The sequence below is a fragment of the Theropithecus gelada genome, chromosome 8 (genome assembly GCF_003255815.1).
Source record: "Theropithecus gelada isolate Dixy chromosome 8, Tgel_1.0, whole genome shotgun sequence".
NCBI lineage: Eukaryota > Metazoa > Chordata > Mammalia > Primates > Cercopithecidae > Theropithecus > Theropithecus gelada.
The window spans coordinates 63,011,667-63,039,504 of record NC_037676.1 but is presented as its reverse complement, the minus strand read 5'-3'; the positions used below and the strand labels follow the sequence as shown (position 1 = coordinate 63,039,504).

At 36.4% G+C, this 27,838-nt stretch overlaps 1 protein-coding gene across 1 annotated transcript in view; it reads right to left on the bottom strand.

The window, feature by feature from the left end:
• CHD7 (chromodomain helicase DNA binding protein 7) overlaps positions 1-27,838 on the bottom strand; it is a 188,602-nt gene that overhangs the window by 39,087 nt on the left and 121,677 nt on the right. Inside the window, exons 6-13 of the mRNA XM_025394664.1 lie at positions 27,130-27,195; positions 20,418-20,473; positions 12,315-12,429; positions 8,077-8,160; positions 6,351-6,488; positions 6,133-6,254; positions 5,536-5,779; positions 4,287-4,463 (exon numbers count right to left, since the gene is read on the bottom strand). Coding sequence (XP_025250449.1) covers positions 4,287-4,463; positions 5,536-5,779; positions 6,133-6,254; positions 6,351-6,488; positions 8,077-8,160; positions 12,315-12,429; positions 20,418-20,473; positions 27,130-27,195 — 1,002 coding nt within the window. The remainder of the gene's footprint in view (positions 1-4,286; positions 4,464-5,535; positions 5,780-6,132; positions 6,255-6,350; positions 6,489-8,076; positions 8,161-12,314; positions 12,430-20,417; positions 20,474-27,129; positions 27,196-27,838) is intronic.

The following is a 27,838-nucleotide window of genomic DNA, read 5'->3' as shown; positions in this document are numbered from 1 at the left end:
TTGCCATTTTGTTTCTTCCTGGAGTTATAGGTCAGTATTTTAGTGCCATGGCTTTTTAAGTCCCCAAGTCTCAATGCTTTTATCCCCACCAGTTAAGTTTTTTTCCTAGAATCCCTAGATTCAGATGAAACATGCATGCTTCTTTCTGCTCTCTACATCAACAGTGCTCTCATCTCTCCATCTGCTTCCTGCATGACTCACTTCATAGAGACAAAAGAAGTTCCACATGCAACAGCATATGAAAAACTATTTTGTTCTGCAAAAATTTCCAACTAGCAAAGAGGTCAACTTGGTTGTAAATACCACAATCACTTTTTTTTTTAAATCAGATGCTATTTATAAATTTGTCTCTTTGAACCAAGTTAGGTATTTCTTTAATTAATTCTTCCTGTTTACGAACTCTTTCCCCAGCTTTCCTCATGCAGTTGTACCCTGTCCTCCTATTTCTATATATGCAATACAGAGGAGCTGTTTTACAATGGCCAGTCTTAACAATAGTGAGATATTAATCTTAAGAACCCTATTATTTTCTGCTTTCTCTGGCCATTTGGTACACAGCACAGCTAACAAAACTATTTCAGAAAGTAATTATACCTCCCAGTAGTTGAGAAAGCAATATTCTGACTTAACTCAGAACCTGAGAAGTCTTGGTTGCCAAGCAGAGTATACGCTCAGTAGATACTAGATGAATGACGTAAGAACATGCTAATTTTCTTAATATCTACCATGTCATATCTGTCAATGAAGCTCTTTGAAAGTGAGGTAAAGGAGTTCAATATACTTGTATTCCTCTTCCTCTTCCCTTTGAATAAAGTCTCTGAGGCAGTTTCGTGGACCACCATCATCTTCAGACTCAGTAAATTCAAAAACAGTAGGGATCAATCAATCAATTTTTTTCTAATGTACCACCACACTTGTGGATAGCCTGGGCCACAATCACTGACATACCCAAGTCCTGGATTACTGTATGCAAGAACTTTTTTTTAAGCCCCATCACATATTCAGGAAAGAGTTACTGCAGTAGATGAGCTGTATTGATTATCGTGTCTCCCAGTTTTTTCATATCCTTTATTACTACATTAAATTAAATCTTGACTGCCTAACCAAATATTTTAAAAGTCAAAGCCTTTTTAACTTATTAATTTCAAAATAAACTTATTTGAAAAAAGGAAAGCACTCCTTTCTTAGGCAGCTTCCCTTCAATTATAGTTACACCAAATGATTATACACAAAATCCTTTCATACAGTTACCTACAAATAGTGGAATAAAACGAGGTATCAATTTGAAAGTGGGTAACAATAAAAAAATACACAATTACTATGCACAGTCTCACAAAACATCATGTAAGAAACTCAGTCGATGGACCTTATCACCTCCACCTATGCCAGCAGATGTGCTTCTGCCTTGACAACATTACTATTCTTTTTAGCTCCGATGAAGTGATGTCCATTTAATTTCATTTTAAGCAGACTCTGTGTGTCAGGTTTCCTGACAATGAAAGAGATACCAGAATCAATGAAGAACTACCATGACCTCCACAGCATCCCCTCCTCGTGGATGGGGGACAACGAGATGGCTGTTTTCCCAGAGCTCCTGTGGAGGACTGTGAAGACGGTGACTGCCCCTCAACGTATCATCTTTACAAACATTTCCTTGGTGCCTGCAGAGCTGAAGACACTCATTGGTCTTCCTTTCTGGGAATGCACTTGGAGATAATCCTCATTAAGCACATTTTCATCGCAAGTAAGTCTAGTGCAGGTAACAGCAGTTCCCTATGGCCTGTGCCGTAGCCGGATATAGTTACTATCCACTATTTTGACTGTGACTTATTGTAGGAAAGAATAAAAAGTAGAAAGTGGCTAAGTTATCAAGATGCTTACTTTTTAAGTAAGGATTTAAACACCAGACAATGAGCTGTTCGGAATTGGACAAATACAATTATATTCTGAACAACAATGTGTTCCATCTTGAAAACATTTCTTCTCAAATAAATACTCCCGATCATTAGAAAAATAAATATTTTGTTCATGTGCTAATCAGAGCTTCCCAGTTGGTGAGCCAAGGATGAGTACAGGTTATAAGTCCTTGGGGAAGGTCAGGACACCCAGGACTGGTGGTGTCCCGTGGCAGTAGGCAGCCTTCTGTTTTTACCCAAGTGTGGCATTCATTTTCTGTATGTGCCATCATGTGAAAAAGCTTAAGAACACTGCAATATGTAATAGGAAAATTATTTGGATAACAGATTCTAATCCATTAATCAAATGTTAGTATAAATAATAGAAAACTCTTTGAACTAGCCCAAAGATTGTGGGAGGCTGTGGGAGGGATAGCATTAGGAGAAATACCTAATGTAAATGAGAAGTTGATGGTTGCAGCAAACCAACATGGCACATGTACACCTATGTAACAAACGGGCACATTCTGCACATGCACCCTAGAACTTAAATTAAAAAAAAAATAGCCCAGTGACAATCAGATTGTTTGATGTTGACAGAGTTAAATTAATGTGTACTCACCAATGAAAGAATGTTTTACAGTAAGAATCTACTATCTGGGAACACATGAACTAATAATAGAACACAACTCAGATAAGCTCAGTCAGATGACTGTTTAAGCCTTCAGGAAATGGTGACATAACTGTCTCTTAGTAGAAAACTATGAAGGTGGATCCCTACTGAGAAGATATATTTAGATTATATCATAAGCATTAGTGTTTACCTGCAAATACAAGTTTACTTCATTTTAATGCTTAAGTATCACCTGGAGTGAACAAATGCAAACACAGAGTTTCTCTTTTCCATATGCTTACCGAGGTCCCTGAGACTATTCACTGTTTCTAAGCACTCTCACTTGTTTTGTGGATTGGCCACCAAATAACAGTCAACTGCTTTGAGACAGATCTTAGGATAGCTTTAATAATAATTCATTAGGAAGAAAAATGGGAAATCCCATCCTAAATAGGATAATTCAGTCAGACTTTTTCCTTTAAGCAAAACTAGATTTTGTTTGTTTTAAACTAAAAGCAAAGCTGGCAAATCTAATCTCTTTAAGAATAAAATAAGCTGCTTCAGAGAATCAGCTGCAACAAAAAGCTTTTAGGTGTTTTTTGGTAATAACAGTCTTCAGCTAAAAATATATGGCCATGAATACATAAAACACTCCTTCTCATCTCAAACTCTCAGTTAACAAAAGATCAAATTAGCCTACAGAAATTAGCATTAAAAATATTTTAAAAACCTTTCTGTACTTCCATGAAACTTATCAAATCATCCAAGGCATGCTAAACGACAGTAGCTTTGCTTTCAAAATGTACATTAAAAATAAAATATAAGTGATCATAACCACGATATAAACTATGGAGTGAAAAGAAGCCTGAGGATGACAGGTCATGTTGAAATTCCCACTAGGAAATCATACACACAGCAATATTAGACAGAAAATAAATCAAATCCTTCTACTCTTATGATATGCTATTCCATGATGCTCCTACTGAAAAAAAATCTAGAAAATCTACTCAGGAAGACCTGATCATCTCTTGGGAAGCTGGAAAAGTATGGGACAAGCATGGTGTAAAACTCCAGATTAAATCTGAGGCATTGTAATGCCCCAAACTTCTAAGCATCTGTGCGAACTAAAGCAACCCCAGATATCCTACTCAACTCATTGAGAACTTGCATCTACAAGTCCTGCTGGCCACAGTATGACAAAACCTATGAGCCATGGAAAATAACTGGACTATCATCACTGAAGTAAAGCTTGGCCCAACACTTAATGAAATGGCAGTACAAGTTAAGTATCCCTTATCCAAAATTCTTGGGACCAAAGTGTTTCAGGTTTCAGATATTTTTAGATTTTGGAATATCTGCATTTATACTTACGGGCTGAACATCCCAAATGAGAAAATCCAAAATCCGAAATGCTCCAATGAGCATTTCCTTTGAGCATTATGTGGGTACTCAAAAAGTTTTGGATTCTGGGATTTTTGTATTTGGTATGATCAACCTGTATTTATGAACAAAGGGTAAAACAAAAACTTGAAACTCACTTTAGTGAAGATATCATGATTACACTCTGCTATAAGACAACTGTTTAATAGACACTAGCCAACAATGTAAGAATCCAAAAGGCAACAACTTTTGAATAACTGAAAGTTCCAGAGAATATACCACAATATTTGACAAGCTTTTCAAATACTGTTTACAGGCATCAAATTCAGAGCAGTGGGACTATCAAGTCAGCAACAATTCTATTCAGGTTCAGTGCAGTCACCAATATGATCACTGACCAAGTCCATCATCTTGAGTCCCTCCAACAGCTTGCAGTTCCTGTTCTTCAGCCTGTGGGCTTCATCAATGACTACACAGCGCCATGGAATATTCCGCAGCTCAGGACAATCAGTCAAAATCATCTCAAATGTAGTGATGATGGCATGAAACTTATAGGACCCCTTTATCACTCGACCCTATAAGAACAACTCTGAATTATTATTAAGCATTAATGACTACATAAATAACTTTAAGGATGAATAAATAGCATAAACATATATATTTATCCCTTTGGAGATCTCTTTATTTTAGGTGACATACATCTGTTTTCAAGTTATTTTGGCAGTTTTAAACTATATGGTAAAACAGAATTGTAAAACAAATGACAAAACTGTCAGTAAATTTTGGATCTAATCTCCTAATAAAGCATGTGCATCACTTACCACTAAGTATACCCATTCTAGTCACACATTCACATATGACAAAATTTATAATAATTTCCCAAATCTAAAGATACAGACTTCAATATTTTTTCTCCTTTAGTTATTTAATTGTAGGTCAGATTTTATACTTAGAATACACACACACATCTATCTCTCTCTCTATATATAAATATATATATATATAGCAAAACATATATATATAGCAAAAGTCCTATTTGCAATTACAGGACTTCCATTTACTACCCATAACATAAAACTATTTTAGCATATATTATTCTTATCATGTCATTTATAATGCTTCACTGTTGATACACGCTAATGGCATAAAGGTAACTAGAATAAGAAAAAATTAAAGCAATTGCTACTAACAGCCAAAGCATAAATTCCTCCCTTGGGATATATTTCATTCAATGTGTCATATATTTCAAGGACTTTTTACATCTTACTGTTTTTCACTTCTAGCAATAGCATAATAAAATATTCTTTCTATTCACATTTAATATTACCATTTTTTGTTTAGTTTTCTCTTAGGCTTGCGAAATAAAACTAACATATCAAAGCATTAAACAGATTTCAGTGATCATTCAAGGCAAAAAATTTCATTCCTTCTAATCTAATAATCAGAAAAACCAAAGCTATAAAAATAAAGAGCTGTTTTTTTTATCTATAGACACAGATAATACAAATGTAAATTGAGTCAGATATCTAAAGCAAATTTCTCAATTTGGCAAAATTTAGGCCTTCCCAAGTCACCAAGACTTTGTTTTCTTTTAACACCTTAAAATGCACAGAATAAGCACACAGAATACAACCTGTGACAGTTTACCTGGGGATCTTTGAAGTACATTTCATACAACTGAATGGTCCGACGACTAGCTTGACTCCCATGATACACAACCACGTTCAACTCTGTCCAGGTTCGGAATTCCCTTTCCCAGTTGGGGATTGTGGACAATGGGGCAATTACTAAAAAAGGGCCATGGATTCCTTTCAAATATATCTCATAGAGAAATGTAATGGACTGGATAGTTTTTCCCAAACCCATTTCATCTGCTAAAATGCAGTTTCGCCTTTTGGAGGAAAATAAAGTACAAAAGTTTAATGAGTATGGATATGAGACACTGCTGTCATTTCACAAAATATATACCATTGTACTCACAAATACATACTCAAAGGCTTTAGATGTTCTCTTAGATTCAACAAAATATATTTTCAAACAAAATTCTCAAAGAATAAAAATTATTTTATATACTTATATCAATCTGTTTAATATCTGTTAAATAAACGTTACATATATTTTCAATGCTTTTTTAAAAAGTTCTTATTAGAGTTAAAACATTAAGTTCTTTTTTATTATTTCCAACAACTAAAGGAAAGGAACTACAGATATATTTAAAAGTGAAGAAAAACTTGTTTTACATACATGTTGTACCAATTGAAAAGTAGCCAGTTTACTCCCTCCAACTGGTATTCCCTGAGTTTGTTATTGTTTTTATACTCCCTGGAACTCTCCGATTTCTTCCAATCATCAGCAGGAGGTCGCTCCTGTTTCAAATATAGTAAATCCCATTAGTGGTTTCCCAAAGACCACACCACTATGCTATTTTCAAATTAAATTCTCTACCATCAGCCAATTCTTACCACACGCTCTGTTTCCGGCTCCCTGGACATTAGTTTCTCAAACTCCTCGATCTTTGCTTGATCTATGTCCTGCCTCCGCTCCCATGTGCTGTCTTCATAAGGAAGTGAACACCACTTCACCAGATAGTGAGTCACAGGCTGGACCAGATTTAAATAAATCAGAATTGGATTAATTTGACCACATACATACACACACACATATATATGTGTGTATATGTATATATGTGTGTATATATGTGTATATATACACACACGTTTATACCTATACATATATACATATACATGTATACTTACATATACATTAAGGAAAAGCATGCTCTACTTCATTTATCAATAGACATTATCCTGGCATGAGTAAGTCTGAATTGACAAAAATTTAAAAACTATGGCCATAAAACAGCTGTTCCTAGTTAAGAGTCTCAAGTCTAAACTGGAAACAGTATTACTGGGTATTATCAGAACAAATTAGCCTTTTATCAAAATCATTGGTAAGTGACGTTCGAAAGCCAGGAAGTATAAAGAAATAGCTAGTAAACAGTAAAGCTGAATTTGAGATTTTTTTTTATCTGCACAAATCATTCATCAGGAGTTTGATTCAGACTTACATGGTAAATCATCTTCGCATATTTAAATGTTTACATAATTGGCTGGTTTCTTTAAAAATGAGACATACACTTAAATTTATTAGGATCTCCACCTTTTCCTTAAAAAGAGTGATACTGTTTGTATCCAATCACACTAAAATAACGTATTTGAGCTTTAGAAGGGTGGAGTGCAAAATATTTCAGGTAATGCAGATCAACAGGATTTCCTTTGTCTCTCCTCTAGAAAACACTTGGGTTTGTTGACCTTCATTTCAGGACCAAAGTATGCTGACCTGGTCGTAATGTGAAAAATATTTGCTGTGCAATGTAAATATGCTATGAAACAATTTTTTGAAGTATAACTAAGGAAAACTAGAAAAATAAAGATCATGTTACAGATATGGTCTTGGAAACATCATAGAGTGTCATGACACAGAGTTTGGAAGAAAATGGGAGTTCTTTGCAGACCCTTCCTAGACAAGCAAGATCCAAACACTGTATATATAAAATTCAATTTACATGGAGAAGCCAGGAAAGACAGAACTCATGGTGGGTGGGCACATCATTATCAAGACACAATACTCAGAAGTCACTACATTTGTCTTCATTCTTACTTCCCTATCAAACATCCCTTATAATCTCACAGAGTTTTGCAAAGCAAAATGAGAGTGTTGAGACTGGGATCTTTTAAGAGAAATAACGTCCATTAGCCTCTGTGCACTGCATTAAATGAATTCATCAACTTCACTAATGATGCCCAATTCTAAATAACCTTAAACTCCATTCTGCCACAAGAGACACTCAATTATATAAGGATACTTTGTGCTACATGACAGAATTATACCAAAATGTACTGAATTCTTTATCATATTGTGGAATTGTGCAAAACGTCAATGTGTTTCTTTCATATTGAAAATCAATTTTTTAAAAAGCTCTCAGACTAAACATAAAACATATTTAGCACTATTATTTATTAAGTCATAAAACTAATAATAAATCATTAAATTTCAGTTAAATTTAGGCCAAGTGTGTCATACTCCAAGGCTCTGACCAAGACCAGGTCTAGGATTCTACCATCTTCTCTATAAACATGTATGGACTGCCTGAATCACCACTTCGTAATACAAATGATCTCCTGTTACCTCTCCCCGGTCATCTGTGCTACGTGCAAAGTCCATTATCCGGTCAACCTCCACATAATCTGGATTAAAAAGCTCATCCTCAATCTACACCAAAGGGGAAAAAAGAGTTAAAGGTTTATTTATTTCCCAAGATGAAATACTATTCCACTTTTCACCAAGCAATAATATTTTGGGTCATAGCAATACAACACTTAAATTTGCCAAATTCTATTATATTAATTGAAATGCTACAATTTAGCAAAATCATTCCCCATGAGGAAATCAGACTTCTCAGACTTTGTTAACTGGGTCTTTTAATTACCGTGTGAAACCTTTTACTGTGAGAGAATGTTTAAGAATATTTTAAATGAAGTGTGAAATTACAATTCACTAATGAGCAATCCAAAAGGCTTATGGCATGCGATGCATTTAGCATTCCTGAAACTACAGTTTGCAATGAAGAATCAGAGTCATGCAAAGTAAGTGTTACTTGGAATCTCATAACTCCTGGAGTTGTCCGATGCCTTATAGCATCATTTACAAAATGTTATTCAAAAGCCAAATACACTGAAACCAGCTAATTTCATATTTTAGCATGATCAGAGTTTATAATGTTTGGTAGTATTTGTCAATCAATATTAGTACCTCATTTAGAATCACAGTCTTATCATTAATCTAAGTTTTCTAATGATTTACACTGAATATAGTGTGTTTAGGTAAAAGTATTAAGGATAAAGAAATAAGGCCTAAATAATTGGCTTATTTAACCAATATATTAAATAATCTTACAAAAGTAAAGTAATATTGCTGCTTGCAAAGGCATCTCATATAAAAGACTAGAATTTGGCTCAAAAAAAAAGTTATAGGCTGGGTGCGGTGGCTCATGCCTGTAATCTCAGGACTTTGGGAGGCCAAGGCGGGCGGATGACGAGGTCAGGAGCTCAAGACCAGCCTGGCCAACGTGGTGAAACCCCGTCTCTACTAAAAATACAAAAAATTAGCTGGGTTTCATGGCAGATGCCTGTAATCCCAGCTACTTGGGAGGCTGAGGCAGGAGAATTGCTTGAACTTGGGAGGCGGAGGTTGCAGTGAGCCGAGATTGCACCACTGCACTCCAGCCCGGGTGACAGAGCGACACTTTGTCTCAAAAAAAAAAAAAAAAAAAAAAAGAAAAGAAAAAAAAGTTATAGAGTAAGCCATACCCAAAAGAAGTTAGGGTCAGACAAGTTTCAGATGTTAGAAAACAAAAGACACATTTTATTATGTGTACCTCTCAATTAACTTATCAATAATATAACTGCATTAAAATATTTTGTGGCCAGGCGCGGTGGCTCAAGCCTGTAATCCCAGCACTTTGGGAGGCCGAGACGGGTGGATCACGAGGTCAGGAGATCGAGACCATCCTGGCTAACATGGTGAAACCCCGTCTCTACTAAAAAATAACAAAAAACTAGCCGGGCGATGTGGCGGACGCCTGTAGTCCCAGCTACTCGGGAGGCTGAGGCAGGAGAATGGCGTGAACCCGGGAGGCGGAGCTTGCAGTGAGCTGAGATCCGGCCACTGCACTCCAGCCTGGGCGACAAAGCAAGACTCCGTCTCAAAAAAAAAAAAAAAAAAAAAAAAAAAAAATTTTGCAAAAGGCAAACTAGAAATCACTTAGACACCATTCATATCCCTTGAATTGCAGGTTGAAAAGATAAGCAGTTCAGTCATCATCTGCTCAAGAGCAACAAACTGTCCCTGGCTACTCGGCCCTCTTAAAACACCCACTTGAGAAGCTTTGAACTGTGAATTATGAAACAGAAAGCAGAAACACAAATACATGTCTCAACTACCTCAGGCTTTTATACAGAGGTGATTAGTAAGGAAAAAAAAATCCATTGAAATGTTCAATTAATATAAAGTATTAGTATATTAATAAACTGGCTTTTCAAAAGCTTCTAGACTTAGGTAAACACACATGTTATCCATGTACAGCAGAAACACTTAAACTTTCTCAAAACCACGTTTTGATAGCAAAAATTCCCTCTAAGAAAACTTGTTCTTAAACACGAGCTTTCATAGTCAGTGCTGAATTAAAATCCTTAACTTTTCCTAAACATTTCTACCCTTTAAGTGAGTAATCTGCAGCATCACACATGTGATGAAATTTCCAGTCTAAATGATGTTTTTGAATAGAGATTTTTAGTTGCAGCAGGCTTGTAAGGCAGCCTAAGTAGAAACAAAGAAGTAAAAGCAGCTGAAACTGAAAATCTTAAAGCAGAACAGCCATGGAACACTTGAAGCCATGATCATGTATGGGATGAAACAAATGGGGGCATGTGCATTTTCATGCGTAAAAGAGAGGGAGGAAGGGGATTGCCATCCTTCTCTGCTAACTCTCACTCAGGACAGAAACTAAGATTTCTAGCTGCCAAGTTACCAGGTAAATAATGTACATTCAACTTTGGTATGTATAGCTAGGGCTAGGCACAATTTCCTAAAGACTGTGTGACTACAGGAGACAGAATACAAATAAACTTCATAAACAGGACCAGGATTTAGGGATGGGGGGAAAGCTACCATTGTGCTTCTGCCTGTCTCCCTCTCCCTGGCCCACAGAAAAGGTCAGCAGAACATATGGTGTCTCCTTCTAAAAGGAGGCTAATGATTTCAGCTCATCCAATGTCCCAAAAATTCAACTCTGATTTCTTAAGAAGGGCATGAAAAATAGAACCTCATAGCATTGTTCTCAAAATCAAATATTAAGATTCTTTCTTCAAAAGAATTTTCCTGGCCGGGCACGGTGGCTCAAGCCTGTAATCCCAGCACTTTGGGAGGCCGAGATGGGCGGATCACGAGGTCAGGAGATCGAGACCATCCTGGCTAACACGGTGAAACCCCATCTCTATTAAGAAATACAAAAAACTAGCCGGGCGAGGTGGCGGGTGCCTGTAGTCCCAGCTACTCGGGAGGCTGAGGCCGGAGAATGGCGTGAACCCGGAAGGCGGAGCTTGCAGTGAGCTGAGATCCGGCCACTGCACTCCAGCCTGGGCGACAGAGCCAGACTCTGTCTCAAAAAAAAAAAAAAAAAAAAGAATTTTCCTCCAAGTTCTTTGAAGAATCTTAATATTCTCCAAGATCTATGAATTGAGTCACATTCGAGTAACCCCATTCCACTCAGTCCAAACCACTGCACTGCCAAAAATGCTGCACACTCAGAGTGCCAGGGGTAGTGATGCAGACATGTGTCCAGTAAAAGAACAACCACATGATCTCCCATCGAACGCAGACTTTACCATAGGCCAGTTGGGATCATGGAAATCAAAACCCAAAAGAACACAGACTTGTTACCTGATAGTATAAGGATTTTATGACATAAAAGTACTAAGTGTTCTTCTGTCCCACTTTCCTTCATCTCCAAAAAGGGGTGGCAGTGCAAAGCAGGTTGTTAGATACTATTTTGCATCAAATTGTATGCTTCTTTACATAAAGTCTACATTCTGTCAACTCTTTTATGAAAAGAGGAACTAATAAATCAGCAAGTCTTATCTTTCAATGTTAGGGTTTTTCTTTTATCTACTTGAGGCTGTTAAGTGAAACCAAATTGACGATCAAAAGTCCAGAGACCCTAGTAAGCAGCTTGTGAAAGCACTTTTAAAAAAATGTAACTGACTACACTGCGGAGGCAGAGGGCAGAACTGGCACTTCTAGTAAATGCAGATGTTCTTCCCTGACGTACTATTGCTGTATTTCCAGACTGATACCTGGGATAAAGGGACACAGGCAAAGATATTATTACCAGTTTCTATGCTACAACACAGCATTTGCGAAAATGAGTTTAGTGAACTCTCTGTGATTAGGCATTGACATGAACAAAATAAATTTGCCACATACTTTCCCCAACACAAGTTAAGCTTTTGTATCTTAGAACTTGTACTTAACATTTACCATAGAGTTCTTAACCTGCTAAATCTCAATAGAACTTCTGTCCACTTAATTTCATCGCCTACTAACTGTACTTTCATTACAAGATTTTTATCATACCATCACCACTATTTCCACATAATATCATAAGGACCCATATCTTCTAGCCTAAGCAACAGGAAGAATGAGAAATTTCCTGTTTACAAATTTGTTAGCAAGAACCAGTTACCAATATGCAAGTAACAGCACCAAATGAGACTAACTATTTTTTCTTAATTCACGGAACTAAAATTTTAAATTTAGAACATTTTAACAAAGTAAATACTTTGGAAAAGTAAGCAGGTATTTCGTACCTCTGAAAGGAACTTGTTCTGGCCCTGCTTTGCCTTAAATCGTTTAATTTTTTGCTGAATTCTCTTATCTTTTTCCAGGTCTTCTACGGATGCCCACTGACAATGAAGATAAGAGCTGAAAGAACAAAATAATATCCTTGAAATATGTAGAATATAATTAATCCGTTATTATGTCTTATTCAAAAAAGTCAACTAAACAGATAATTAAAATAACCTGCTTAATTACTCATTAAGGCTGCTGAGCAACATTTAATATACCCAATAATGTTTAGAATAAGAAGAGAAACTCAATATTAGTGCCTAAAATTTGCCTTCTGTCCTAAGCCTCCAGCTCTCTTACCAGCTACCAATGGAGAGAGACAGTGACAGAGACAGAGAGAGAGAGACAGACAGACACAAGAGACAGAGAGAGAATGGCCTAATAACAATCTATTTCCATAAGTGACTGGGTTACACTTCAACATAAAATTAGCACTACAGGGTGGCCTTAATTCTGAATTTATACTTTGAATCTCCTACCATTGAGAAATAGGTTTTTATCAAGTTAAAATAATTCAAATTTAAAACAGCAGTTTCTTTGGAGTTAAGAGGTGTAGGGTACCCTAGAGTCATCCAAGGCCTACCCTACTGGACCCAAAGGGAAACCTAACCTGGTCCTTCTAGAACAATCTAGGAGGCAAGAACCACTGTTTGCTCCTGGAACACTGGGCCATGCCCCTAACCAGCTCTTTATCAGTTGCTGGTCTCCCAGGCTGTGTTCCTCCAGGTGTTCTGCAATGATATCCCTTGGTCCCCTGTGAATGTTTCACTTGCTATCATCTGTACCTGCACGAGGCAACCCCCACCCCCGGCCTCGCCACCCCCTGCTCTGAGCATGTATGGTGTCTTCCCTCACCTGAACTGGAATACATTTATACTTCCCTTTTCTTCTCCAACACTCGCAGGTACACAGTTAATGTTTTATGGCAACTCTGACACACTTTTGTTTAGTTCTTCAATATTATTTTGTCCCATCACCCTCTCCCTGCCCTTCAAATAGCCTTGACAACCTCTTATTTCTCTTTCTGGTTATGACATTAAAAAGAAATTATATGCTTGAATATATATATCTCTTTCAGAATCAACATACTAGTACTCTTAGAAATTGTGCTTTAGTTCACAGAAGTCAGAAGTTTAAAACAAGTAAAAAAAAAATTATACAACCATTACAAATTTTTCAAAAATGATTCATGATAAAGGAAATGCTTATGATATTAAGTAACACATAACCGATATCCATGTCTAATACGATTTTCAAAGATAGGACTCATTTAGTCCTTCTATAATTGAGGGAGAATAGGATTTTAAATACATATGAGTTATATAGCTATGAATTGATATAAATGCTATATACACACACAGAAAATATACTAGATAAAATTGTATCAAAATGCTAATACAGGTTGACCATCCCAAATGTGAAAATCCAAAATTCAAAATGCTCTAAAACTCGAAACTTTTTGAGCACCAACATGATACTTGAAGGAAATGCTCAATGGAGCATTTTGGATTTCAGATTTGGGATGTTTAACTACTAAAGTATAATGCAAATATTCCAAATTTGAAAAAATCAAAAATTCAAAACACTTCTGACCTCAACCATTCCAGATAAGGGATACTCAACCTGTATTGATTATTTCTGGGTACTAGGACTGCAAGTATTTTATTTTCTGCTTTCAACTTGTAGTTTCCAAATTTCCAATAAATAATATGCAATACTGTCATAATCAGAAACACATATTATATGAGGCAGGCAGATCACCTGAGGCCAGGAGTTCGAGACCAGCCTGACCAATATGGTGAAACCCCAACTCTATTAAAAAATACAAAAATCAGCTAGGCCGTGGTGGCATGTGCCTGTAATCCCAGCGACTCAGGAGGCTGAGGCAGGGAAATTGCTTGAACCCCAGAGGTGGAGGTTGCAGTGAGCTGAGATCATGCCACTGCATTCAAGCCTGGGCGACAGAGGGAGACCCTGTTCCCCCTGCCACACATACACAAAAAGAAACACATATTATAAAAATAATCTGCTCTAGTCTCCAAATTATTTGACAGAAAAAGGCACAAGTGCAGTCAGTCAGTATTCTTGTCTTGGCTGAGGTGCAAAAGCCTTCAAAGCACCATCTGTGTAGCCTTGAACCGGACACAGGCATATATGCAAGTGGCTCCAGCCCTGCTTTATCTGCTATAAACTGGGATGAAACTTTTAGTGGGACTCTGCTTTCTAGACCCTGATGATAACCCACTCTGGAGGCTTAGTCAGGAAGAAGAGGAAGGAAGAATAAAGGGTCAAAAATAGACTGCTTTGTCTTAATAGATTAAGGCAAGAGAAAGTTCTAACTGAACTAGAACTACATTTTTTTTAAAAGTTATGAAGAAGTAAATGTAAGAAAAATATTATGAAGCTAATAAGAAATAATCTGAACTAGGCCCTACAGATAATAAAGTTTATGGTCACTTTGGAAAACAAAATTTCATTTAAAAATAAAATGTAATGACTATGAAACAGGTATACATTTACACCTAATCTTGACAGTTTAAAAAAAAAAAAAAAGCACATATCCCTTACCCGTATCAGTGCAAAGTAGTAAATATTTATATTTATAATACTTATAAATATTTATATTTATAAATAAATATAAGTAAAATATTAACAAACACGACTCCGCATCACATTAAGAAAATAATACGTCATGACCAAGTAGTTATTTCAGGAATGCAAGGTTGGTTCAATATTAGGAAATTCACTAAAAATACACAATATTAATATATCTAAGGAGAAAAATCACACAGTTATTTCTATTGACATGGAAAAAACATTTGATGAAATTTAACACCCATAATGGATTTTTTAAAACTTAGGAAGACAGGAATTGATAGGTATTTTGTTAACACATATTTGAAGATTTTAGTTCTAAAAACAAGATCTTACTAAATGAAGAAACACCACAGTTTTCCACAAAAATCAGAAAGCATGGATACCTACTATCTCCACTATTATTCAATATTGTATTTGAGGTTATTAGCCAATGTCACTGACAAGTCAAAACAATAAGAGACATAATAATTAGAAAATAATAAGTAAAGCTATCTCTGTTTGCAGATTATATGATCAGGTACCTGGAAAACCCTAGAGAATCAATTAGAAAACTAATTCAAATAATAAAATAATACAGCAATGTAGCAGAATATAAAATTAGCATACAGAAGCCAACAAATTGTCTTCATTCACAACAACAATTACCAATAAGGAGATATGTTAGAGAAAACCTCTTTCACAATACCAACAAAGATAAAATACTTAGCAATAAATTTAATTAAAAATGTGTAAAATTTGTATAAGAAAATATTTAAAACTCTTATAAGACACAAAAGTAGAACTGGACCACTGAAAAGACATCATTTTCACACTGTGTAACTCAACATCATACATCATACAGTTGTAAATTTAACACAATGTAAATAAATAAAATGCAAACAGGCATTTATATGGGGCTAAACAATACTAAATTTTATATATAAAAATAAACATGCAAGAATATCCAGGAAAACATTAAAAGAGAAAAGCTACTAGGGAAATAGATCTACCAGATACTAAAACACACTCTAAAGACTCCCTAAGTAAACAGTGAGGTATTGGCTTATAAATAGACAAGCAGTTCAAAGGCATAAAGTATAGATAAATTAAAAAATAAATAAAATAAATAAAACTTTAGGACATAATAAAGTTTGGATCTCAAATCACTTGAGTCAAAAATGGACTCTTTTTTTTTTTCTTTCTTTTTTTTTGAGATGGAGTCTCACACTGTCGCCCAGCTGGAGTGCAGTGGTGCAATCTTGGCTCACTGCAACCTCTGCCTCCCAGGTTCAAGCGACTCTCCTGCCTCAGTCTCCCGAGTAGCTGGGATTACAGGTGCCTGCCACCATGCTCGGCTAATTTTTTGTATTTTTAGTAGAGATGGGTTTCACTATGTTGGCCAGGCTGGTCTAAAGCTCCCGACCTCATGATCAGCCCACCTTGGCCTCCCAAAGTGCTGGGATTACAGGCATGAGCCACTGTGCCTGGCCAAAAATTGACTCTTTAATAATGGTGCTAGAATAACAATTGAAAAAAATTAATTTAGAGCCATGACTTACACAATACACAAGAATAAACACCAAATGGATCAGGCACCTAAATAGATAAAATGAAACCACAAGGAAAGCATGGACAAATTCCTCTGTAATCTGGATATAGGGAAAGGCTTTCTAGCTATGACACAAAAGCTAGAAACAATAAAAGAAAAAACTAATAAATCTGACTGTACAAAAAATTTTAATGGACAATGCAATAAGCACCATAAAGTCAAAAGACAATTGAAACCGAGAAAAGATAGCTGCAACCCAGATAAAGAACTAATATCCCTTATATATAAAGAGCTCTTAAAAGTTAAGAGCATGACAGAAAATGAGCAAAAGACACAGACAACTGACAAAGCAAGATGTAAAAAGCGACCATTAAACTTATGAAAAGGTGTTCTTATTCACAGTAAGAGAAAATGCTAATTAAAACCTCAACTGAAATACAATTTCTTACAAAAATTAAAAAGTAAAACAGCACACTATATTAGAAAGATTGTGGGGAAATAGGTATTCGCATACATTTCTGACAGGAACACAAATTCATACAACCTGAAGGAAGGGAATTTGGCAGTATCTCTCAAAAATACACACGTTTGCCTTTTGTATCTAGCAAACCCCCTTCTGGGAATTCACCTGGAAGCCATGCCTCCAACAACTTGAAAATAGAGAGATATGTATGAGAATATATATTGTAGCATTATCTGTAATTGGAAAACATCAGAAGCCACTTACACACCCACATACACAGGAGGTTGGTTGAATGGTTATGGCACAGTCATGCAATGGAATACTATACAGCTGAAACAAAGAATGAGGAGGACCCCTATGAACTGAGGTAGAGTGATTTCCAGAATGTGATGTGAAAAAAAGCAAAGCACAAAACTATACTAACAGTACACCAATTTCTTTTTTTGTAAGAAAGAAGAGGAAATCATACCTGCATGCTCAGGCCAAATTTTACAGAAAGGATAAACCTGGGATTAGTAAGGAAGCAAGCAGGAATGGGGTGGAAAGGAAGGGAGGACTACACTTCTTTTTTGTATAGTTCTAACTTTTGTAACATATTAATATTTCACAAACTTGAAAAACAATAAAAATCAACAAGCAGGGGCTAAAATGGAATACAAATACAAACCAAAACTAAGGAAACACACTGTGTATCAAATAAATCATGAGGCCCCAACCTTTTTGGCACTAGGGACCAGTTTCATGGAAAACCTAGATCCCTCGCATGCACAGTTCACAATAGGGTTCACGTTCCTATGAGAATCTAATGCTGTGCTGATCTGACAAAAGGCAGAGCTCAGGTGATAATGGTTAGTCACCTGCCGCTCACCTCCTGCTGTACGGCCAGGTTCCTAACAGGACACTGACCAGTACTGATCCACGACCTGGGGACTGGGCACGCCTGAAATAAGTAACAAACCACACTGGTGGGGTAGGAAAAGAGAATAACCAACCTAAGGAAATTTTGGATAAAGTTTTAGTCCCTATGCCCTCAAACTAAAGACAAAAAACTAAGCAAATATAGGCTTCTTTTTCACAGAAATATGGACTAGTAATTCTGAAATCACTTCCTATATATGTTAGGACTGACAAAAAAGCAAATATAAAAAATAAAAGAGCCAGGTTTACTCTGGTTGAAGAAGGGAATTACTAATATTAAAGGGGAAAGGAGAGAACAAACTCTGAGCTGCTGAAATAGTACTGTAAGTATCAATATATAGGCATTGTTTTTGCTGTTGTGTTGGAGAGGTAGGTAAATATGTGTGTGTATATGATAAACAGATAAGTGTGTGTGTAACTCGATATATGTATGTATATATACACACACACAGACATACATACACACACACACACGTGTACACTCTCCCAGTCCCATCCACTGAGAGGCACTAGAAGCAACAATTCCTCAGCAACAAGGAACACCTAAAGCCCAAATCTTGGTTTCTCAGTGCCCCCCATTCACTGAAAACAACCAAGCCTTCTTGGAGAAGTAACTGATTCCATAACTAAAACAGGGAAGTTACGAGACAAGCCTGGAACATCCTCTGGTGCCAGAAAGCAAGAAAGTGTTCAAAGAAAAATGAAGACAAGGCAAAAGGACAGAAGAGCCAGTCTGAAGGGGCTCCCACTGGCCAAATCTGGTATAATGTGGGCAAAGTAAATACTACAACAGTAAAGGGTTATAATCCCTTGAATAAAATGAGAAGCCACAAGTCCACTCAGCTATAAATTAACAAATGGACAAGAGGGTAAAGCTCTTCCCTACAGTAAAACCCAACCAATCAATGTAGAAGAAATGATGGAATTAGTAAATCATCCCTTCGCAACCATTACCATATTTAAGTCTTAAAGTACCTTTCCAGAAGACACACATTAACTACAAAAAGAAAAACAGAAATTCTTTGTACTATTTTTACAATTTTTCTATAAATGTGAAATTGTGTACAAATATAAGGCTAACAAAAACTCGTAGTTTTATGGAAATCTTCTCTTAGCTCTCAATAACAACAGTCAGAAAAGCTATTTTTTTTTATTTCCAAAACTCCCTTTACCTCATCTCAAATGACTTTTGAGAAGGGCTAGAGTCTCCTGGTCTGGCAGTGCCACCTGGTCAGGAACTCGGAGCCCATCTCTGGGGTCACTAACAGGCTAACTGGAAGGAGGCAGCTCAGGCCTCACTGTCACACACTGATCTGGAGGTCTCTCTGGTAGTACCATTATTTTGGTGATTGATATTTGAACTCCTATGCTCTTGTTTCAATTTGGTAAATCTACAAGGGAACTCTCTCCCTTTGGTTTACTTAGTTTACCTCCTCCTTACCATAGGAAATCGTGTTGTAGGCATAATTTCCACATGTGTAAACTGACATGCTCTGAGGACAAAAGAATGACGACAGTTAACATTTTCCGAGCATTTTTAAAATTGTCAGACTGTATTTCATTGAACTCTCATGAAAAAACTGATAGAGATTTCTTTATCTTTTTACTTGATAAAAGGTTTTACTCACAACTTCTTCAGAAGCGCATCAATCTATTAACAGTGCCAACTACAACAAGAGAGAATGATAGAAAACCCATGGCACCTGATGCTTTCATTTTCTAGGGTGGGGTAAATTTTCTGAGGCTGTTTTCACAGCAACTCACAAAAGCCTCTCTTTAAAGCCCTAAGAATGTATTAATATGGTGGTTTAGTCCTTGTCTTAAAAGGGGTAAAAAAATAAATTTAATGTTTACATTATCAATGAACATTTTGTCCTTGTTCTGTGATTGTTATTTAGGTTACAAAATGGCCTCAGTCTTCTTCAGCAGAATGATTACTGACTCTGAAAACACCCTACCTCATCGCAATGTCTGTCTGGGCCAGGTGTACTGCTTACAACAGAATCTACAAGGACAACAACTCACTGTGTTTTTCAATTCAGATTTTTAGTTATGAATTCAAATCTACTAAATAAGTATCAAAAACAAACAAAAATAGATAAACCTCTAGCTCACTGCATTTTAGAACCTGAGTGATGCCATGGTTCTCTAGAACTTTCATTCCACAGGAGAGTTCTTGTGTCTAGGGCCTTGCACCCTATGCACAGGTGAAGGGACGAAGTGTAGCCCCACAGGGTAGAATTCATGATCAGAGGACAGGGAAGTACTGCTTTATTCATTTTTGTATTATTGTAGAAGTTTTTATCCTCTCTAAAAAAATACTTATTGATTATATACGGAAGTTAGTCAACTTTTACACCAATTACACATTTTCCAGAAAAATTCACAAAATATCAAACATACAAAAGTTAGTTAAAAAATGGCATCCCAGGCCATGATGACTAAAGAAATCATACCAAAGTTTCTTAATTCACCAACTTAAAAAAAAAAAAAAATGGTTGCTTACTACTTGGAAAATATAGCCCCCCAATAAAAACAAAATCACAATTTACTTACAAGTTTTTGTATTTCACATAGAATTCCTCAATTTCTACCTCCTCTCCAGATTCCTTCTGCAACAAAAGAAAATTTCAGGCACATACTTAAAACCATCTACTACAATATTTTAAAAGTAATGATTTACTCCCATATGAGCACAAAACAGGACTGAGAAGAGCAGCACAGGCCCTTCATGTAAGATGAGCACGCTGTGAGCTGGGAGGCGGCCAGGGCCACGGAGACTGCCACGCTCAGGCCCATGCACGCACCTCTGCCCGACGTGCAAGAGCTTCTAAGACATGAATCACTTTAACTCCTCCCTAACCACATGCAGCTTCATTCACAACAACCTGACCCCAAATTTGGCTTTCTGCCAAACCCACAGTGTTAAGTAGACGCCAAGTGTACCATTTTCTCAGGCAGCAGCCAATTAGCAACTGCTCTCCTGAATGCCATATGTATTATTTTTGGCTGCCTCATGGCAACTTTACATTGTGGGTTTTGTAATGTTTTAAAATATTTAAAAGACATTTATTTCTCCATATACTTAATAACTCTAAACAAGAAACCATATAAAACTAAACCTTGTTCTTATGCTATAATTTCAGTGCATCACTATTCATAGTTTCACTCAATGGTACAATTAAAATCTCTCAGACAAGATGTCTCACACACATAGCAGCCAAATAAAATTAACACTCCAAATACTACATTTAGGTAAGGTTAAAATTGTGATACATGTCAGCCAAATCAAGAGTTTTCAGTAGTAAGATTATCTATAATATCTCCCTTGATCCTACCTGCTGTAGTGTATGCAGAAGTTAATGTTCAGATGATATTTTAGGCATCTCTTTTTATTCCCCTTTTGGTTTTAGGCTCTTAAGCAAGTCATAATATGTAATTTCCTTCTGGAACATTTGATCAGATAAATCAGGGATCTAAAATATAAACACCACTTACAGATGTTTGGGGATTGCTTTTATACTCTTACAAGAGACCCCAAGCCTGCCTTGAGGGTCATGTATGGCTGTTCAGCCACCTCCAAAATGCTTCGAAGAAAATCAAGGCAAGTAGGAACATGGCAAAGAACAAACGAAAGAGCAAAGGCTTCTACTGGATAACAGACGGGCACAGATCTGTTCAAAGGTACTAGTCCCCTCAATCTCTAACCTTCAAACTATTTTCAAAGATTGTGAACTTAAACTTTTCTTTGAAACTCTCACTTATAACAGTTAAACCTAATTTTTTTTCTTTCTTTTCTGAGATAGGATTTGCTTTGTTACCCAGGCTTGAGTGAAGTGGTGCAAACATGGCTCACTGCAACCTCAACCTCCCAGGCTCAAGAAACCCTCCTGCCTCAGCAACCCCTGCGCCTCCCTGCCACCTCCCCAGGTAGCTGAGACTACAGGTACACACCACCATGCTCAGCTAATTTTGTATTTTCTGTAGGCTGGGTTTTACACCATGTTGCCCAGGCTGGTCTCAAACTCTTAGGCTCAAGCAATCCCTCTGTCTCAGCCTCCCAAAGTGATGTGATTACAGGCATGAGCCACTGCACCCAGCTAAACCTATATTTTAAGTAGTTTTGGCCTGTCTAGAAATCATCAAGAAGGAGTCTGGACATGCAGGAGTGGTCAATATCTATTAATATCTGGTTGTGCCCTAATGGATCTATGAAAGGTGATAACTATAAAGCATTATTTTAAACTAATGTATTCAGAATGCCTTCTATGTCATAGACTTTTAGTTATCCAAAATAAAAATAAATGTTTGTTGGATGGCTTCAAGAACCAGCAACATAAATGGAACATGGAATTAATTTGTAAATAAATACTATCAAGTTCAAGTGGCAATCCATCCAAGATCCACCCTACTTTTTTCTCTAGTCTTAATATTTCCCCATTCTACTTCCATTTCTTTTTCTTTTTCTTTCTTTCTTCTTTTTTTTTTTTTTTCCTTGAGATGGAGTCTTGCTCTTCTCTGTTACCCAGGGTGGAGTGCAGTGGCGCAATCTTGGCTTACTGCATGCTCCGCCTCCCAGGTTCACACCATTCTCCTGTCTCAGCCTCCCGAGTAGCTGGGACTACAGGACCCGCCACCATGCCCTGCTAATTTTTTTTGTATTTTTAATAGAGACGAGGTTTCACCGTGTTTGCCAGGATGGTCTTGATCTGACCTCCTGATCCGCCCGCCTCGGCCTCCCAAAGTGCTGGGATTACAGGCTTGAGCCACGGCACCCGGCCTCCCATTTCAAGATATATTATCTTTATAGAGAACCAGACATTCCAGCAGAAAGACAAAAAGATAGTAGATGATCAGGGAAAAAGAGAAGCAAGAAGCAAGGATGAAACTAGATCCTTTGATTCTTCACACAGCATTACCATGAAATTCAAATCAAGAATGGAACTCAAAGGTCTGAGCTTTTGCCCTTCTGATAATAATTATATTTTTTCAATTTTGAAGGCATTTTCAAAACCATGTATCATTTATATAACTGATATATGTTATAAATCATAAACAAGATTTATCATGTCTATGCTCTTATTATTTCTCCTGATTCTTCTATCTGATCTTTTCTCTCATACTGTCCCTTTCCTTCTCATTCTAAATGGTCTCATCATCCCATAATTCTAAGTGGGCACCAAAACATACAGGATCAAATCTTGAACAGTAAAGACAGTTTTTATTCTGTCTCAAGTCTGTTCCCAGAAAGCTCTGACTCTTACAGCCATCTGTCCCCAACTCTCATTACTACCCACTTTCTTGTCATGATAGCTATTCCTCTGGGAACCTGCTGTGAAGATGCCTGACAAGAGAGTCTAGGGCTGCCTAGGAGGAACCAACTAGGTTCTGAAACTTCATTTAGCAGCACCTGGAGCTGGTACAGAATGTCCCAGGGCTTGTTATCTTTAGGATGTTTCAGAATACAATACTTTGTTCTGTTTAACGGACCATACATATTGGATCACCACCTTCTTGCCCCTAAAACTATAAATAGAGCTGTTTTTCACTGTTTCTTTCACATAAATATGATCATGCTGACCTCTTTTCTTTTACTGAACAGTAAAACAATTTAACAAAAGTGTGTGAATTCATAAGCCCTCAGAAACATCATTTCAATTATTTACTAAATGGGAGGCAGTTTGACCAGCCTCTGATGACAGCTTACAACAGCCTCCACCCCAAAACCTCTCACCTTTAAGCCCCATTTTCAGAAGCCATTCTACAATGGGCATAGGCAACGAATAACTAAGTCACAGCACTATTCCCATACATACACACACATATACACACAACACTCAGATTTATTTCTTGAGCAGCTACCATTAAATTTGAGAATCCAGTAATATTATGAATTAAACAGAATTTTTCTGAGAAATGTATACACCTTTTCATTAGTTCCAAAATTAGTCTATGGAAATCCTTATTATTCATATGAAATTTAAAGTTTCAAACATACTAAGCCATACTTGTCCCACTGTTCAAACAAACCAGAAATGTTGAGAAGGCAATAAATGAGTTCTCCAGCCACTTGGATTCTAAATAGCCACCCACAGTGTAGGCCTAACTTAGGCCTTTTCTATGCGTCCTACTACTAAATTAAGTAGTCATAGTCAAGAAACTAAACTACAGAGAGAAAAAAAAAAAGAAAATTTTGTTAAATAATACACAAAAGAATGAAAAAGCACCTCAATAAAGTTATCAATAAGGCATGGGTATGAATCCCTTTTGACTTCTGGCCCAATCTACCGTATTACTTTACTAGAGACACCAAATCACAGTTCACTTAGGGAAACAACAAGGACATAATAATGGATGAGATTAAGAGTTTTGCCTTCTTTACACTCTAGGAGGCTCAACTAAAGAATTAAAACACACACTCTGAAAATACGTCCTGTAGTTAACTTAAAGAAAAATAAAGAATTTTAGGGAATACAGTCACAATTCACTTTTAAAACTACTTTTGGCCTTCTGATACAAAAAGAAAAGAATCTTTGAATTATTCTCCAAAGATGAATGGCTCAAAGCAGAAATAGCTACAGGCTGACTAAACAAGGAAAACAAAATAATAAGCCTTTATACAATCCAAGTATCTACTCATATATCTACCTCAAAATTCAAATAGGCACCAACTACCTCATGCAACTAGGTGTCATAGACATTAACCTGGGTTTAGAACAACATAAATGCTTGAGCTACCCCTATTTAATATGAGGTGCTGAATTAGGGTGCCTCTGCCAAGTGAGTTTTATGTTTGCACAACTCCATCATAATGGATCATGATGCTTCTCAGGCCATAGTGATGAGGTCACCTGACTTTGAAAAACATGGAGTCTCTACTCTGTGTCAACACCATGCAGAGCTCATAGCCAGTTTCTACAGTGCTGCCTGGCAGAGATAAAGACACCTTCTCACAGCCAATTATTAAATTATTCATGGTAATAAGAAACAGACCAGCAGGCACAGATCAAATCCACAAAAAATCTCAAATTTCCTTTTGTTTCTATTCGCAACACTTTCTTCCAATGTTATTAAAGGTGATAACTAAACTACCTACTTCGAGAATATTAGCAGTTTAAAAAGTTAGCACCTGTTAATGTTTAGTACTTTCTAACGCTTTTTTATTGCCCTTTAAGAAATACCAGTAACTGACAAGTAATTCCATGAGCTCCACATCTCTTCTTTATTTTAAATCATACCTCAAAGCATATCTCCCTTCCAGAATAATTTTTTCCATTAATTTTCTCCAGCTTCAAATTCACCAACTCAACAAATGTCCACCCTCCTGTACAGTGATTTTTAATCTCCTATGATAAGATAAACCCAATCATCAGTAAATGGTTAACAGTATCTACTCCTAAACCATGGGTACCTATCTTTAAAGGGTAGCTAAAGAGGAAAAGAAAACAAAAACCCTAAAGTGGGCAAAACAGAAAGAAAAAGCAGTGTTCTACATAATGTATAGTGTAAGTAGCTCTGAATAATAGAGCTAATTATAATTTGCAACCCCTAAACCTGCTGAGTATGCCTGCTGAAGCACTATCAATTGAATGAAAATTAATATATCCCATCTAAACGACATGCTATTTACTCAAACAAGTCACTTCAATTCAGAGAAGGGGATTGTTCTTCAAAGCATGTCAAGTATTTAAATTTTACCATATATCTACAATTCATAAATTAGTAGTTCTAGAGTCATTAGTAGGACAAAAATGCAACCTTCTAATGAGTTAAATAGTGCTTGTTTCTACTTGAGCAGGTGGAAAATCTGGCTGAGATTTTATCATTTCATTCATCAGGAAACCTTCACATTCAAAAAGTCACCAAGATAGCCAGTCACTCCATACACCGTATCCCCTATACTCAACTGGAAAACACCCTGACATATTGCTCTTGTTTTCTTACAAACTAGAGATACATATTTCGATAAAAATTCATACCTTGAATCACACGATAGCAAAGCACACAGTATTAACATGAAAGTAAAGAGAAGTTTACCTGCTGGTGCAATAACATGTTCAAGGATCACTCAATAGCAGTATTTGAATGGTAATGGTTTCCTATTTGATAAGCCTGGGATCGCACTTTATTATAGGACTCTCACTGAGTCCTGTAAATCCTCCCTTCCTCAACTCTCTTACTGGGAGATACTTTGTATACATTTTACTAAAAATAAACAACTTTAGGCACTATGGCTCACACCTGTAATTCCAGCACTTTGGGGGACCAAGGCAGGAGAATTGTTTGAGCCCAGGAGTTCATAGCTAGACCATGTCTTTACATTTTATTTTTTAATTTTTTGAAGTTTGTTTTACATGCTGAAACATGAAGTTGTAGTTCCACCCTCCTTGAAAGCAAATACAAAGAAAGAACTGTGTGGAATCAATAACGACTGAAGCTGCGACACAGACACCTATGTCTAAAGCAGACTACTTCCTAGAGACACAAAAAATTGCATGTTGTAATACCTAATGCACCTGCAGGTTTATGTAATTATTCAAACTAAGCAAAGCATCTTCTCAAAGTGGGCTGTAAGAAGGGAGGTGGCTAAAACAGGGAATTTTCATCAGTAAAAGAAAACACGGTGTCACTGGCATTTTTTGTTAAAGAGCATATGAGTACCTCAATGACAAAGCAATCAGACTAGTGACAGATACTTAGAGCTCACCTTTGCAGATCAACAGAAACTTTGAATAACTCTGAAGTACTAAGTCAAAACTATTTTTTAAAATTACACTGAAAATAGACCTGTATTTCACTTTTGCACTGGCAAGAAAGAAATGAATAATTGTATATGAGAAAATGTTATAATACACATGAGAAAACACCTACTTGCTAAAATGACAGAATTTCCATCCTAACATGAAAGAGGGGGGAAAACCGTCCTAAGAGAGATTAGAAGTAAATTCATGTTTTGATTTTTATGAATAATATTTATGAAACAGGCAGTCTACAACTTTGAAAGTCCCATACATTTATTTGGAGACTTTTGAGTTTCTAGTTCACTCTAAATGGTGTAATAAAGCACTGACTGCTTGATATATTTTAATTTCATTTGGGGTCAAATATCCCAAAGATTCATATTGGGTTAACAAATTAGACAGGATTAAAATTATTACTAGAAGTTTTATTTTACAATATTAGAATTTTAAAAGAAAATTACAAAGCCAACAATCCTGTAAGAGTTGCATACACCTCACAGATTTTAATCGTTCCAAATGGCACTCACCTGCTTTTTTACTGAACGACTGCTCATAATTTTTTCTACCACGGGGCCTTCTGCATCAACAGATTCCTTAAAAAAAAAAAAAAAAAAAAGAGTCCTGTGAATCAATTCAAATAGAAAACATCTCATCTCAAGCTATAAGAGCAAGAAATCTTTCCCTTTTGCTACCACCTCCACACTTTTAAGTCACTGGGCACAAAGTTATCAGTGAGACACACGACTGAAAGGAACAAAAATCTCACTCTACTGAAAGGCAAAAGGAAGATTTGTGCTTATTACTTCATGATTATATGGTTTAATTATGTGGACCAGCCTAGGTCCCTAAAGCTAGAGAGCAATCAGAAATTCTAGCCACCAAGACAAAATAATTTCTACATGTGTTAGCAGTCAAAAATACAACTTTTCTTCATCTATACCCATGGGGTAAAGATACTCATCATTCTGCTATAGTAGGCATCTTTTATCTATGGAGGTCACATAAAACATTATGTAACAACTTAACATAGAAAAAATTACCAAATAAAACGCAAAGGTGCATTTAATACACTTTTCAACGGGTTACCAGTTTGTTAACTAAAGTACAGTAATGGTAAGAAAAAAGCATTTTTTTTTAAAAAAAGATCTTTATAATGATCAATCCTACACTACCCATATTTTATACAAACTGTTTTATCCATCATTTACATTGCACAGAGAATAAAGTACACCCTGC